Source organism: Molossus molossus, unplaced genomic scaffold, assembly GCF_014108415.1.
Source record: "Molossus molossus isolate mMolMol1 unplaced genomic scaffold, mMolMol1.p scaffold_m16_p_14, whole genome shotgun sequence".
NCBI classification, from domain to species: domain Eukaryota; kingdom Metazoa; phylum Chordata; class Mammalia; order Chiroptera; family Molossidae; genus Molossus; species Molossus molossus.
The window spans coordinates 22604669-22620691 of NW_023425349.1; the positions used below are offsets into that span (position 1 = coordinate 22604669).

At 49.0% G+C, this 16023-nt stretch overlaps 1 protein-coding gene across 1 annotated transcript in view; it reads left to right on the plus strand.

Moving 5' to 3' along the window:
• PTPN3 (protein tyrosine phosphatase non-receptor type 3) overlaps positions 1–15587 on the plus strand; it is a 72148-nt gene extending 56561 nt beyond the window's left edge. Inside the window, exons 19-25 of the mRNA XM_036260812.1 lie at positions 3071–3161; positions 3438–3499; positions 5810–5956; positions 11683–11811; positions 12632–12777; positions 13265–13400; positions 15012–15587. Of these exons, the coding sequence (XP_036116705.1) occupies positions 3071–3161; positions 3438–3499; positions 5810–5956; positions 11683–11811; positions 12632–12777; positions 13265–13400; positions 15012–15089 (789 nt within the window). The 3' untranslated portion in view covers positions 15090–15587. The remainder of the gene's footprint in view (positions 1–3070; positions 3162–3437; positions 3500–5809; positions 5957–11682; positions 11812–12631; positions 12778–13264; positions 13401–15011) is intronic.
• The last annotated feature ends 436 nt before the right edge of the window (positions 15588–16023 follow it).

The following is a 16023-nucleotide window of genomic DNA, read 5'->3' on the forward strand; positions in this document are numbered from 1 at the left end:
CCCTGGCTGGTTTGCACAGTGGTTAGAGCATCTATGAGTCTTCAGACCAAAGGATCTTGGTTCGATTCCTAGTCAAGGGCACGTACTTGGGTTGCAGGTTCAGTCCCTGGCCCTAGGGATCAAACAGGAGGCAGCCAATCAATGTATCTCATATCAATGTTTCCCTCTCTCTCCCCCCCTCCCCCCCCTTCCATTCTATCTCTATCTAAAAAGCAATGGAAAAATCTCCTTGGGAGAGGATGAACAAAAACAATTTTTTTTAATTAAAAAAAATAGATGAATTGAATCCTGGCCAGTGTGGCTCGGTTGTCGTCCCATGCACCGAAAGGCTCCTAGTTTGATTCCCAGTCTGGGCATATGCCCAGGTTGCAGGTTCAATCCCTAGTTGGGGTACATACAGGAGGCAATGGATCAATGTTTCTCTCTCTCTCCCTCCCCCTTCTTTCTCTAAATCAATAAAAATATTTTAAAAAACAGATGGAGATCCTTCCAAGTATATACTTTTAGTCTAATTTTTTCCTTATTGCATGTAGTTTTGTGGTATGACTGTACCATGCATTTCTAGCCAATGAAACCAGGGTGTGCACATGTGAAAATTTTGTAAACACTGCTGTAGTACTTTATTTTTTATTTTTGGTGTTCTACGATCTTATCAACAGATCCTTACACTGCTGAGATGCTTATGTACTCACTATAATGAAAGCCTTTTGCTAGGTCTGTGCTTTCCTGCTGGACCATCTCAAGTTAATTATATTTACGTTTTTTGTTATTTGGGGGGAAAAGTCTTTTTACCTCCAGGTTACCTTTACTGATTATATTTGCTTAATTAGATTTCACTTCTGTGCAGTTAGAACCACTGTGTTATTTAGGGGAATTTGATTCAGATATTCTCCTTTCAGAATCAAACCAAAGCCTCCAATAAATCATGAATTTGTTTCTAGAATGAGCTAGGAAAGTCCACTAAAGTTCGCAGATACTTAAGAAGTCCAGTGGCTACTTGACTGTTATGAGCTAGAATTATAAAGATGATCAGTAGCTGAGCTCAGGGAGAGATTGGACTTCTAAACTCTTGGTAAATGTATAAGATATGACACAATTATCATTACCCAAAATCTCTATGCTAATTCTCTCCTGGTGATTTCTGTGCAACTTGTTTGTTTAATTAAAAAAAAAAAAGAACTAATAAGAGAAAATCCAACAGAGGCTGGTTTACGAAACGAGTAATAAGCTTTGCAGAAACATAAGGGGCAAAATAACATTCAGCCTCCTATTCAGATTGCAGACACATTTAGCTGATGACACTGACCACAATTTGGTGAACTAACCATTTTCATACAGTTGGTTATATGTAAAAGTCCTTCAAAATATGCTTTCAGTACTCTGTTCCTGAGAATTTATAAGAGTAAACAAAAGAAAACAAAAACAGTTTAAAGCCTAATCAGGAAATAGAGTATAAGTCTAAATTATGAGAAACTATAGATTACTGAGACAGTAAATCATGTGTATAGAGAATACTTAGAATATTTAATGACACAGAGAACTAGACACTATATAATACGTAGGAAAAAAATAGGCTTCAAAATTATAGTAATATTTCCCGGAACACTTCTTGTGAGATGTGAGATTCTCCATGGCCAAATTAGCTTGAGAAATGCTTAGCTAATCATAATTAAATAAGCATATGCACTGCAGGGCTTGTCTTCTTGGAGAGTCATAGAATCATAAAATGACTTATAATATTTCCCAAATTTCTTTGACCTTGAAACTTTTTCTAAGGAGTATCTATTAGCTTCTTTCAAAACACTTGGGTTCCAGAGAACACAGTATGGAACATGGTAGCATGTAGTTCAATCGCAGATTTCTGTTTTTTAAAAAAATTATGTAGTATGTGTTTGCATATATGCACATGCATATTTGTATATACATGCACAAAAATATATCAACTGGAGAACATGTATGGGAAAGGTTGCCTCCGGGTTGTGTAATTTTCTTTTTTATACTAATCTGAATTTCCCAAATTTTCTGCCAAAAAAACAGATCACTTCCAGCGTAGAAAAATTGGGTTGTTTTTAAATTCCCATAAAGTTAATAAAACCCACTGGTGAACAGTGTTTCAATTTCGAGTTCAAAGTGGGAGAAACAGTTGTGGGGCCAAGAGGAAACTTGGGAGGGGGGGGAGGTATGTCTGTCTGGATGGTGTTGGTTCCACTGGTGGGTACTTATGCCCAAACTCACTGAGCTGTATAGAGTAGATATGGACTGCTTTTTACATGTCAGTCATACTTCAATAAAGCAGTTTCAAGGGAAACTCAAGTATTGAAGTCAGATCTGATTTCAGCCTGTGGTTTATGATCTAAGCATTTAATCTCTGCCTCTTTGCTTGCAAAATAAGGATACTATTAATACCTCTCACAGAGCTGTTGTCAAAATCACATCAGGCGTTGTGCAAATGTGTCTAATATGTGTTTGTAGCTATGCAAAGACGAATATAATTGGATTTTTTGCTGGTGATTGCATGTACAGGGGAATGCCTCTTTATGTGAAGTTTACTATGTGGGAATACATGTTTTGTTTTGGTTTTCTGGAGGCAATACATGTTTTTCCTATGGAAGTACATTGGTGAAATGATGAATGAAATGCTCTTGTTTTAAAGTAAAAATATGGTTTACTCCACCAAATTGGAGGGAATTGTTTTTAGACTAATGTAAATGATTTTCATTTCATTTTGAGTAAGGATTTTTTCTTTACTTGCTTTTAGCATTTGTCAAATAATTGTCATAAAGATGAGGTTTTACTTACTGTGATCCATTATCTGTGACTCAGACAGATATGACTCCCCCTCCCCCACCGCCAAGATCCTCATGTTTAAAAAATATTTAAGAATTTAGCTTCTTATGAGATTGTAGAATTTCTTATTGGGAAGATTTTTCTTTTAATATATAACACAATCAGTTATAACTGTTAAGATTTTGGTGCCATGAAGGGTAAACTTTTACCGTTCCAGTGTTTTCACACTCCCTTCATAGCTGTTTTTTTGCAATGGCTTTTTACTTCTCTATTTGCCATTTAGCAACTCTACAGAAAGAAGCCCGGGTTGGCCATCACGTTTGCAAAGCTGCCTCAAAATTTGGACAAAAATCGATACAAAGATGTGTTGCCTTGTGAGTATCCTGCTCGAAATGCCTCCTTCCCCCACACACTGAGATAATGTTTCCCTTTCTAAAACAGATTGTCTCGTGTTCTGGAACGGTTTTCAGTGTGTCTGTAAACACCACCGTCTTTATTGCAGCCATTTCAAACTCGGAACAGTTGGGGAATAGTGTTTATGCTAATGAGGCGAGAGCTGCAGATGGGGCCGGGAACTGAACCCTTGTTTATTTGGTATGATACAAATAATGCTCGGAATCATCGGTAAATGTCTTTCCTTCCCCCCGCAGATGACACCACCCGGGTATTATTGCAGGGAAATGAAGATTATATCAATGCGAGTTACGTGAACGTAAGTTAGGAATCTGGATAATGAAGAAAGAGCACATTAATCATTGTAATGAGCGTGGTAATGGCTCATGGGGTGCTTTGCAGTTGACGAAGTGTGTTCCTGTTCACTCCCTTATTTCAGCACAACAGCCCTTCAGGGAAGGCAGAATCGGCTCATTTTATAGCACTAAGGTTCAAAGATTCAGTAATTTGAAAAGTCACAAAGCTAACAGAAAAGTCACAAAGCTAAATTCAGAGTCTGTGTCTCTGACTCCATCGTCCGCATGCCTTCTGTCCTCAGCTGCTGGCATCTAGGTGTTTGGGCTTTGATTTGGGATTTTTTTTTTTTTGCCAGTTCTAACTTTCTGTGTCTCTCTTATTATTACTGTATATACTGTCTAAAATAAGAAAAATAAAATCATCTGTGCATATAACCCAAAAAGAAAAGGTAAAAGATTTTACATGTTGTGGAGAAAGCATTCATTTCTCTCTGAAAATACATCTTGGGCAACTTAGTTGACCTCTCCGAAGCTCAGTTTCTTCATCTAAACCAAGGGTCCGCACACCTTCTCTGTGAAGGGCCAGACAGTAAATATTCTGGTCTTTCCAAGTCAAGAGGCAAAATGGAGGCTATTACTTAGGTATGTACACAACCATTCAAACTGCAACCACATGAAAATATAAAATACCACTCTTAGCTTGCAAGGCGGAGGCGAGGTTTGGCCCTCAGGCCATAGTTTGCCAACTTCTGATCTAAATGAACAGATGATTTCTCAAGTTCAGTTCTCAGCTTATAGCAAAAACATAGTATCTTTCCTATTAAAAATGGGTCTGGTCAGTGAGTCCACTTATTCCGAAATGTCTGTGGGATTCATTGACCCTCACGTTAACATTCGTGGTGTCTTGAAAGCCAAAGCATCAGGAATGGCGGGGACAGCCCTGGCCGGTGTGGCTCAGTTGGTTGAGCGTCATTCCATGAACTGAAAGCTCAACAATTCAGTTCCTGGCCAGGGCACATACCCAGGTGGCAGGTCTGATCCCCGATCAGAGTGCGTACAGGAGGCAGCCAATCGATATTTCACTCTCACGTCAGTATTTCTCTCTCAAATCAATAAAAATAAATAAAAAATAAAAAGAAATGGTAGGGACAGTAAGGCCATGCAGTCCAATCTCTTTGAGTTATTGGGGAACACTGACACCAGGGTTGAGGAAGCCCTTAACCCAAGTACCAACCAAACCATGAATCAGGTGCCTCCTGTTACCTTCCCACCCAAGGATGAGTCAGTCATGGTGCCACTGCCAAACTCAGCAAGCTCTGGAGTTCTCTCCTAGAAAGGACTCGAGCAGGGAGCAAGACTAAAAATAGCTGAAAACATTGTAACAATCAACTCAAACGGGAACTGTGAGGTGATGGATGAGTTCACTAACTTGATTATGGTCATCATTTCACAGTGTGTATGGATATCAAACCATCGTGTTGTACATTTTAGTATATACACTTTTTATTTGTCAGTTATACCTCAGTAAAGCTGGCGGGGAGAACATTGGTCAACTTCATGATGTAAGTGTTGGCAGCCATGCAGAAAGTTGGTGCAACAGTAGCTGGTGGTATAAGCCTGTATAGTTTATATTTCAAAGAAAAGTACATCAATTTTAATAGAAAACCCTCCATAGAGAAGAAATGAGAATCGGGGGGAGGGAGAGCTTTAGTTTTATGTATTTATTTTTTACTGTCAATATTATTTTTGCATTAGTTTCAGGTATACAGCATAGAGACTAGACAGTCATATACTTTACAAAGTGTTTCCCCAATATTTAATATTTCTAGTACCCACCTGGCACCGTACATAGTTATCTCAGAATTATTGACTATGTTCCCTGTGCTGTACTTGACATGCCCGTAACTTTGTAATACCAATTTTGTTTCTCAATCCCATCACATTTTTTACCCAGATCCCAACCCCCTTCCACCTGACAGCCATCAGTCTGAAAAAGTGAGGGTTGATACATGTCGTTGAAAATACAGATACCCAATATAGATTATATTTACAATACAGCAGTGAGGTCATTTAAACTCTCCTGCTGTCTTATAGGTACATTTCTAAGCATCGCCTACTGAGTATCACACTTTTAAATATTTGGTTAGCACTTTGGCCAAATTATCTTTCAAGGATTTTTAAAACTAGTTTGTTAAAAAGATTTCTTACTGGCCATAAACTGAAAGAGAATATTCTGGTGTGATGTCAGTTACCAGCTAGAAGCTTTGAAGCTCCCGTTCCCTGTCTACCTTGCGGCAGGAACGGATTCTGATGCCTCCACACTCTCTTGCCAGATGGAAATTCCTGCTGCTGACCTTGTGAACAAGTACATTGCCGCTCAGGGACCCCTGCCACATACCTGCGCACAGTTCTGGCAAGTCGTCTGGGATCAGAAGTTGTCACTCATCGTCATGTTGACGACTCTCACAGAGCGAGGGCGGGTAAGTGGCTTAATTTCCAATTCAAATGTGTGCATGTCACACTGTGTTCTGTGGAGCCTGAATGTCAGAGCGGAAAGGGGTCTTAAATGGTGCCCTGTCTAGCCCCTACGTGACCCATGACTTCTGTAAAGAGCTGCTGCTGGCCTACGGACGGAGAGCACAGCCCGCCCCTGACCCGGAGCCTTGACGACGAGCCCGGGGCAGTTCCCCTCTCTCACCTCACCTGCCAGAATCCCTGCCTTGGCTGTGGCCGCACCCACAGGACGGGTGCTAGTCCTGAGAAGAGCAGTGTGGAGGCCAGGTTCACAGGGTGGTAAAATGTAGGAGGAATGACAGCCTATCAACCTCTGCTTGTGTTGCAGCAAAACCCACTGCAACGTAGGTAAGAAGGGCTTAATACTGTGCTCGGCAGGGCACGCGCTTCCCAGGGGAGGAGATCTCTGATGATGTAACAAATCAGCGTGCAGGGGATAGCTATAGCGTGAATGCTCTGACACGTGCCTGCATCTGGATGCTTCCTTCTGAAGCGCTTATTCAGAAGCACATTCCGAAATCAAATATAAATTAATTTTGAGCCACCTCCTCCCAGGCCTTTCCTTGGTCGTAGTTCAGAATGCCAAACTGACCCACACTGGAGTCAGTACACAGGATGGGGATGGGTAGTTTGTTTGAAGAGACCGATCTACCCTCTCCCCTGAGACAGCAAACTAAGTGTTCCTGCTAATGTATAGAGCCCCGTCGATTGCAAAGGGCTCTTACCTGTGGTTTCCCGGGCAGAGAGCTCCCCAGCTCTGCTGAAACACTCCAGGGTCCACTCCGTGGGCGTTCGCTCTGATACTCTAAATTCCTCCGCACAGCGAGCTGAAATCCATGTTGCTCTGAACCTTCACCCCACCCACCCCTCCCACCTGGAAGACACAGAATGAGTCACCCCTTCTGTGCAGTGGTCTTTCAGGTATCTGAAAAGAACTTAGACTTGGAAAAGGTTACAAGTTCAGCTTCCAGTAAGCTTGTGGTCAGCGGACCCTGTATGGTCTTTGTCTCAACGTTGCTGTGGAACCAGTTTCTCTGTTTTGTACTCATGCCCTTGACTCTTAAAACCTCCATGCAGTACTCTGGTGAGGCTTTGGAGCCAGACGATCTGTGTCCAAAACATGGTTCTCTTGAGCAAGCTACTTAACCTCTCTGACCCTTAGCATAGTGCTCACCTTGGAGCGTTTGTGAAAACGGAGACAATGTATTTCTGAGAAGCTTAGAGACCGGGTGTTGCAAATGTCCAGCAGATGTTAAGGTATTGGGTGTGCGTGCATGCATGGGTGTGTGTGTGCATGTTGGCTGTCATCAGCGTGTGTGCGTGCGTGCGTGTTTGCTGTCATCATTGCTAGTAGGACTCAGCCATCAGAGCTGGGCTTTGGGGTGCTCTTCGGGGCTTTCCTCCTGCCATGCTTTGTGTTGGCTATCGCCCTTAGCTTCTTGTCACAGTTCTGATCATAACCTCTTCTCTTCACATAAATCACAGTTAAAAAATGGGAAGGCCCTCAAAAGGCTGTAGAAACCTGTGAGTCAGACGCATCGAGGGCACCCTGTGGGGAGCAGTTATTCTCCCAGCTCTGCTCCCAGCCCCCGCCTCTCCCCTGCTTCTCCACCCAGCTCGAACACTGGCGGAGGTTTGCTGAGCTCACGGGGCAGCAGGCTGTGGCATCACCAGATCTGGTCTAGAAGTCTCGCTTTTGTCTGTTCTTTATTTTTGCTCAGGTTGTGTTTTTGTTTTCCTGGAGCACTTGATACCATCCTGTTCTGTGGTGTGATGGCCTAGAAGGCAGACTTAGGGCCATGTGTCCTGAATTCAAATCTCAGCTCCACCGCTTCCCACCTGTGTGACTTAGGAAAGTGCAAACCTCTGTGGAACACAGAACAATGATGCCACTTCTGTTGTGGAATTATAGGGAGATTGAATGAGTGAATACCGGCATCCTTCTCGGAAGAGTACTTGGTACACAATAAATGTACCAGAAATGTTAGCATCAGTAGCAGTTCGAGTACCACCTTACCAATTATTGCCAGGACTAGATATATTTATTTATTTATTATTTTTAAAATCCTCACCTGAGAATATTTTTCTATTTATCTTCAGATAGAGAGGGAAGGAGAGAGAGAGAAAGAGAAAGAAACATCGACATGAGAGAGACACATCGACTGGCTGCCTCCTGCATGACCCCGACCAGGGCTGGGGACGAACTGCAACTGAGGTATGTGCCCTTGACCGGAATCAAACCCGAGACTCATTGGTCCCTGGGCCAATGCTCTAACCACTGAGCCAAACTGACCAGGGCTATATTTATTTTATTGTAGTATTATTTTTTCTTAAATTGAATCACTTTTTTTTTTTTTGCTTGCTTGCTTTAATAAATTTCCTCAAAAGATACATCATTAAAAAATTTTTTTATTTAACTGTAGTTGGCATACAATCTTATATTGGTTATATTAGTTGCAGGTGTACAATATAGTAATTCAGCTTTTTTGTTGTTGTTAATCCTCACCTAAGGGTAATTTTCCACTGAATTTTTTAGAGAGAGTGGAAGGTGGGGAGGGGGGTAGAGAGAGACAGAGAGAAACAGAGAGAAACATTGATGTGAGAGAGACACATCTATTGGTTGCCTCCCACATGCCCTCAGCAGGCCAGCACCCAATCAGCCGGGGCAGAAGGTGCATCTTCAGTGGAGGTGCAGCATCACCTGCCATCAACAGACGGTGTGTGTGAAGTCCGAAGGTCACAGAACAATGCTGTGAAATTCTGAGTGACTGCCCCTGCCTTCCAGGCCTGGGCCTGAGGCTTGCTTCCTCACACACCCGCATCACATCTCTGCCTTCTTCCTGCCCTCCCTCCCCCTGGGAACGAGAGTTCAGATGTTAGGGAGACCATGTTCAAGCTAACCTGGACCCAGATTGAGACTCACCACCGCACCCATGGAAACAGTTCATCCCACCGCATAGTCCTGAGCTGTTGAAGACAGACCTGTCTCCTAACTGACCAGCAGACATCCCAGTCTTTGCAGGCCCAGATCTGGGGCCTCTCTGGTATTAGATGACAGGCATCCAGTTCATTGCCTTGTCCTTTCTGAAACCTGCCAGTCTCCCCCTTTGACAGCTGGGCTCTGTCTGCCTACCTATTCTGTTACCCAGCTGCTCCGGGTTTCTTGGGAACCATCACGGAGGTTCCTCTCTCCTATCTCCTCGGGCCTTTCAGTTCTGACGCAGTTCCTCAGAACCAACACCTGAGCCCAGCAGGTGCTGGGCACCCTCTCCCTGCCCGTGACAACCTTCTCTTTTCCCTTTAAAACCGACCTCCCCCATCCGGCTGTGAGGCCCTTCTCCACAGAGACGAGAGCTTCAGCAGGCATGGTTAGTGCAGGTGCCCGCCCATCGCACCCCCTTCTCCCTGGCTGCTCCGTCCAGCTCGGCAGACAAGGCCCTTTCTTCCAGCCACGAGGGAGGCCTCGCTTCCTCTGGCTGCTCTTGCGGGTGCCGCCCCCCTGCTCTGTCCTGATTACATCCCCTCCTCTCTCTTGTTGACGGCAGCTCTGAACCTGAGCTCCTCTGTGTCCCTGTGACCCCCACGGGTGTCTTTGTTTCCCAGCCCTTTCTTCCTAACTGAGCCCATTGTGGCTAGTTGCACGGGTCCCTGCGTGAGAGATCCCCATCTCCCGGGGTCATAGCGTCCCCTCCACTGTCTCTGGCCCTGGGAACTCGCCCCTTTTGCTTAGCGATTGTCAGCAACCTGTTCTTCTAAAGCCCAGGCTATGTGCTTCCTCCCTCTCCTGTTACAAGCTCTCAGGTGACCGGAGCCCTTCATCCGGAGGGCCCCCCTCGGGTCCTTTAAAGCACCCAGCAATCAGTTCTTCCTGGTTTCTGGAGTCAGTCACTGCAGGCGAGACAGCATGTTCATCATGCCCGTCTGTGTCTTCTGTGGCATGCATTTAGTAGAGGGAGGTTCCCCGCGGGCGTGTGACTGGCTAGAGTTCCCTGTCGCCGCTCCGTGTCGCCCTTCGCCTGCCTTTGGGGAGGGCTCCAAAGCCTTGATTCACCCCGTGGTCCAGGAGACACCTCCCTTGCAGAAGAGGAGGCAGATGTAGGCTGGTGGGTGTCGGCTCTGCCTTGGGTTCTACCGACAGCAGCTCTCATGTCTAAGTCAAGTCGGGAAGTGGCTATTAACCAAACGCCCAGACTTAAGGTTTACAAGTAAATTCTTAACTCTGACTTTCCAGCAGCATGCTTTAATTTCACGTTATTAAGTTCGAACTGTGAGCTTTGACAATAAGAATAGAAAAGCTGTTTCCAGACAGATCATGCGCATCCATGGGCGCGCAGCCCCTTCCAGCGGTAAACACCTGTGAGGTTCACGTACGAGGGAGGTGTGGAGAGAGAATTTCCGGTGAATCAGAATTTGACCGAACTATGATGAGGTGGACAGCTTGGCCCTGAATTCTGCTTCAAAGACAGGCAGGAGTATGATATCTATGGGACAAGCTTCAGGGTTTGCCCAGGGGCGGGGGTATAGAAAATGGGGAGGGTGGTGGCATCTGCCAGCCTTCGGGCCAGCCCCAGCAGCCCTGAGACCTCAGCTGCCCTGAGCCGGGGGTCTCTGTCTGTCGTCTGGGGGTGTCAGCTTCGTAGGAGTCTTGCCTGAAGACACGTGCAGGCCTAGGAGCTGCCACTCAGGTGCAGGGGGTTCATCCCAGTTCTGGGATTTCCTTCACCCGGATTTGTGTGGACGCTCTCTTCATCCTTACCCCAGTTGCCCTGGGGCCATAATGGTAGTACCAGTGGGCACCATTAACGTGACCCCCCCACACAGTGTGCCTGACTCTGCACTGGCATCTCCAGCCTCTGTCACTATCTGTGAAGCAGGTGCTGTCCCCATCTTTGGGTGAAGAATATTAAAATCAGAGCAGTTAAGTAGCAGATTCAAAGTCATACAGCCCTGGCCAGTTTGGCTCAGCAGTTAGAGCGTCGGCCTGCGGTCCGGAGAGACCCGGGTTCGGTTCCCGATAAGGGCACGTACTTCGGTTGCAGTTTGTCCCCGGCCCTGGTTGGTTGTATGGGTGGCAGCCACTCGATGTGTCCCTTCACGTCGATGTTTCTCACTCTCCCTTCCTCTCTCTCCCTCCCATTCTATCTGTACAAAAAATGGAAAAATATCCTCGGGTGAGGATTAAAAAAAAAAAAAACAAAGTCATACAGCTAACTCCTATAGAGTTCTGACTCCCAAAGGTGTAACCTTAGCCCCTGTGCCTTGAAGCCTTTACCTCAAGAGTGTGGGGGTGCATGGGGATGGAGGGGTGAGCTAGAGGCGGGGTGTTGAGAGCAGAGAAGAGTCCCGAGGGACTGCCATGGGCCCGATTGGGCTGGAGGAGGTCGGGGTGGAGACGTGGGGTCCTAAGTCAGGGGCCCACGCCTGAGGCCCCTCCTGTTCATTCCGGACCTGGTGAGAAAGAGGTAAGTCTTTGGCTCATCTTCTAGCTTCTGGCCCCGGGCTGGCTTGTGAGCTGCGGCCTGGCCCCTGGCAGCCCATCCTCTGCCCCTCGGAACATGCAGGGCAGGCTGGCCTTGCGCGAGCTCTCTCCTGGCAGGAGGACCCGGCGGGAGTGCGAGGGCTCTCTCCGGTGAGCAGCGCGCACGCACCACCCCGCAGCGGAGGTTAACTCACACCCGCTGTCCCCTTGCAGACCAAGTGCCATCAGTACTGGCCCGACCCTCCCGACGTCGTGGAACACGGCAGCTTTCACATCCGCTGTCAGTCAGAGGACTGCACCATTGCTTACGTGCTCCGAGAAATGCTGGTCACCAACACCGAGGTGAGCGTGCCTGCTGGTGGACGGGCTGGGCAGGGCGCAGCAGAGGCGGGTGTCCGCCAGCATCCCCTGTGGGCCCGGGTGGAGCTCTGTTCAGTCAGCCGTCCGATGCCCCCTGGTACGCATGTCATTAAAGAGCCAGAGCTCATGCTAACAACAGCACTCTTCATAGTAGCCAGCAGGGGAAACCGCCGGTCTGTGGGTGGATGAGTGGCTAAGCTAAACAGGGATAGCCATGCAACAGAATGGTATTCAGCCTTAAACAGGACGGAAATTCGGACACTTGCTACCACGTGGGTGAATCTTGAGGCCATATATAAGTAAGATAACCAGACACTGAAGGAAAAGTACTGCATGACTCCACTTAGGTGAAGAGACTGGCGGCTGCCCGGGGCTGGGGTGGGGATGGGCGAGGTTACTGTTCAGTGGTAGATAGTGGTATGGTTGGCCAATGCTGTGAATGTACTTAAACCCACTGAAAGGTACACTTAATGATGGTAAATTTCATGTTATGTAAATTTTGTCCATTACAACAAAAGAACCAGCTACTGTGCGTGGCCTAATAGCAAGTGCTGTCGGAGCAGATGGAAGGGGCTCCCTGGGGCAGAAGTGGAGCACGCCCTGCAGGGGTGGCCTGAGCTGAGCCTGGGGCGGGGGCAGGTGGAGGGTGGGCGGGAGTAGGCAGGGGCCCCAGCAGGGCTGTGTAAAGCGGGCAAAACAGCGTCAGGAGACCGAAGCCCCCGGGCCGGAGGCTGGAGCGGGTCTGGGTCGTCCTGCCCGCCCTCTGGATCACCTGACCAAGGCCTGTCCGCCTCCTCCACAGACTGGAGAAGAGCACACGGTGACACACCTCCAGTACGTCGCGTGGCCTGACCACGGAGTGCCCGATGACTCCTCGGACTTCCTGGAGTTTGTCCACTACGTGAGGTCCCTGAGAGTGGCCGCGGAGCCCGTCCTAGTGCACTGCAGGTACTGGGGCCAGCCGGTCGGTTCCGTCCGCAGTGCTCCCACCCCTCGGGCGGGGCCCGGAGAACCTTGGCAAACATCACGTCCACCTAAATCCCACAGAATAGATATGCTTTGCCAAGCTCTACCGACTGTTTCTTTACGGCATCCGAAGATCTGGAACTTCGTGAGAGAGTGAACTCTGAGTTTGAAGAAGTCTCTCGCTTCTTGTCCACCTGTTCTGAGGCAGCGGGCCTTCAGAATAGGTGTGAATAAGGGGGTGGGTTTGCGTGTAAAGGGGGTTTCTTTCCTTTGGCTTCCAAGCCCCCGGCCGCAGACTGACAGGAGGCCTTTTCGGCCCCTTTGAGAGCATCCCCTGAGCGTGTGTCGTGCTCTTGAAGGTCCGGGAGGAAAGCTCTGTCTGAGGAAATGGGGGTGCTGTGAGGAGTCGGCTGGGCCGTGCAGAAATGCTGGCTGAGCGAATCCCAAGTCTCTGCTTCTCTCTCTCCAGCGCTGGAATAGGTCGAACGGGTGTCTTGGTCACCATGGAAACAGCCATGTGCCTAATTGAGAGAAACCTGCCCGTTTACCCGCTGGATATTGTCCGGAAAATGAGAGACCAGCGTGCCATGATGGTGCAGACACCAGTGAGTGGAAATCCAATAACAGAAAGAGGGCAGTGCCGATGCTTCCTGGTGCTTGTCCGGGCCAGACCCGTGCAGAGGGCTTGGCAGGCCAGGTGACCGAGGCTTGAGGGGACAGAGTCACTTCTCACGGTCACAGAGCTTGTCAAGCTGAGCTGCTCCAAGGCCCACTGCACCTGCCTCTGCTTTGCACCCCTCCACTTCTGCTGCCTCGTGGTAGTGCCCGCCAGCCACGCGGCCGGGAAGCAGCCCTGGTTGCGTTCTGCGGGGTCCACTGCTGGCCACCACTGGTCCGTGAGAGGAAGCCACGGTCCCCCAAGGGTTTCACCCCTCCCACCTACCCCGAGACGAGCCTTTCGGCTCAGTGGACATTTCACACGGCCCTGCCCCTCCTGAGTGCTTTCCCCCACGTGGGTCACGCTTGGGTACGTGGCACTGCATGTCTCCTAAAGAGGAAATTTGTGGCTTCCCCTAGAACTGTAAGAAAGGTGACGGGGGAAAAGGCCGTGATTCAGGCCCCCTACCTACTGGGCAACCTTTGAATAATCCCTTGACCTCTTTCCCAGCCTCAGTTTCCCCATCTGCAAAAGGGGCATCATTCCATATTCATTATTTCATCAGATAATGGCACAGACGGAGAGCCCCAAGCTCGTATGTGTGGTAGGAGAACTGGATTAGTCAGTTATAAATCTCAGTAGCCATGGGCGAGTCCAAGGGGAATCTAAGAACTCGGCGCAGGAGACTCAGAAGCCGACTTCTAGAAAGTCAGAGAAGGCCTGGAGGAGTGGCCTCTGAGGAGAAAGCCCGGAAGGAGCTAACGAAGGAAGGAGTGGAATTCCATCTCGTGACCACTCTGTCCCCTCACAGGCTCGTGGGCGACGTTTATAAGGGGTCTGTAGTAATTGTGAGCTCTTGTAGCTTAATGTTTGTTTGTGCCCAGGAAGTCGGGTTACGAGGACAAAAGCAGGTCAGTCACTAAGGCTGTCTTCTGCCCTGTTCTGTGGCACGGACACCGCCTTGCTGGCTGGGCCTTGTCTGAGTACATCGCTTTGGTAGCTCTTCCTGCTGGGGGAGCCGTCCCCGAGTTTTCTGTCAGCCTGTGCGCACCGCTGAGATGCTGGTTCTTAGGCTGGCTAACAGAAAGAACCATGTTCCACAGAGCCGTTTTCAGTGGCCCTTCTTTTTAAACAAAATCCAAATCCTTCCCCAAATGCAGTGCCCACATGACCTGGCCCTTGTCCAGCTGCACAGTCCCTCCTCCCACGCCCAGGTGTTCTGGGCCAGGACCGTGAGCTCTGACTGCACGGCTCAGAACAGGCCGTGCCTCTCGGAGCCTCCTTCCCGTGGCTGCATGGGGTGGCCACCCTACACCGTCACCCTTCCCTGACTCCCCCGGACGGCCCGTTCCTCCCTCTGCCGTCCCTCTGGCCACTCGGCCATCCCTCTCTGGGAACAGCCCCCGCTCACAGCAGGAATGGGTCCCCAGGCAGGTAGCAGGGGCTGGCCTGGCCGGAGCTGGCGCTCAGAGGGTATTGACCAAATAACTGCGTGTGTGGTGTGATGGACCGTTTGTGGAGCGGCTGTTGGACTTGACGGCTTCCTTCTCTCTTCCAGAGCCAGTACAAGTTCGTGTGTGAAGCGATTCTTCGTGTTCATGAAGAAGGCTTAGTCCAAATGCTGGACCCCAGTTAAGGCGACTGTGAACACGTCCATTCCTCTTTCCAAGGGCATCCTCCTCAAGGACAGACCTTCTCTCTGGAAGCAGCAAGAGGAATCTGTGGGCTGTGGTGGGGAAGGAAAGGGCACGTTTGAACCCAGGCACTTTAAATTTCTGTGAAAAAGCAATTGTGTACATAGGAACTGTGTAGATACGCATGCAGCATCCTTTAAGCCCGTTATTTCTCCGGAGAGAAATATGCAAAAGGGATCTCAGATGGGAGCCCGTCCTGACGCCTTCCTCCCCAGACACCACCATCCTGTAAACTGTCCTCGGCCACTGAGAGGGGACGCCAGCAGCGCCGCTGACCTCCCGGAAGCCCGACGGTGTGGCGACGCCCAGCGGCCGAGATGCTGTGTATGAGGCGTGTGCAGGACTGAAGAGCTGAGCTGTCGCTGCTGGGCCGAGCCGGAGTGGTCAGCGGCCACCGGCCCCAGGGCTAAGGAACCCCATGAATGTACCAAATGGCAGGGGGTGGGCTTTCCTGCTGAAGAATGAGCAGCACCTTTCCTGCCCTCCCTTTCCAGTGTCCATCTCCCTGCCCCCGACTTTCGTGTCCAATATGCCCCGCTTTCTGCCTGCATGAGTGACCCTCTCCAGGTCCCCACGCAGCGCCTGAACTGGGTTAGTGACGTGGGTTCGGGGGAGTTTCAGCTGAGCCTGAGTGTGAGGCCATCGGTGTCGCCTTGGCCTCCAGGCCTTAGCTGCAGGAGCAGGGGCCGCCGGCCTCTGTCCGCCTCTCCCTGTGCCCTCGGCGCCCAGGCTGGGACCTTCGACTACTGAATCTGCTGTGTGGATCGCTGCTACTTCAAGCTCTGACACTTGAAGCTTTATCCTTTTCCTGAGGGGAGACGGGCTGTAGGCTAAACATTCAGAATCCTTGGCCCTTCCGAGGAAAGATCTCCTAGC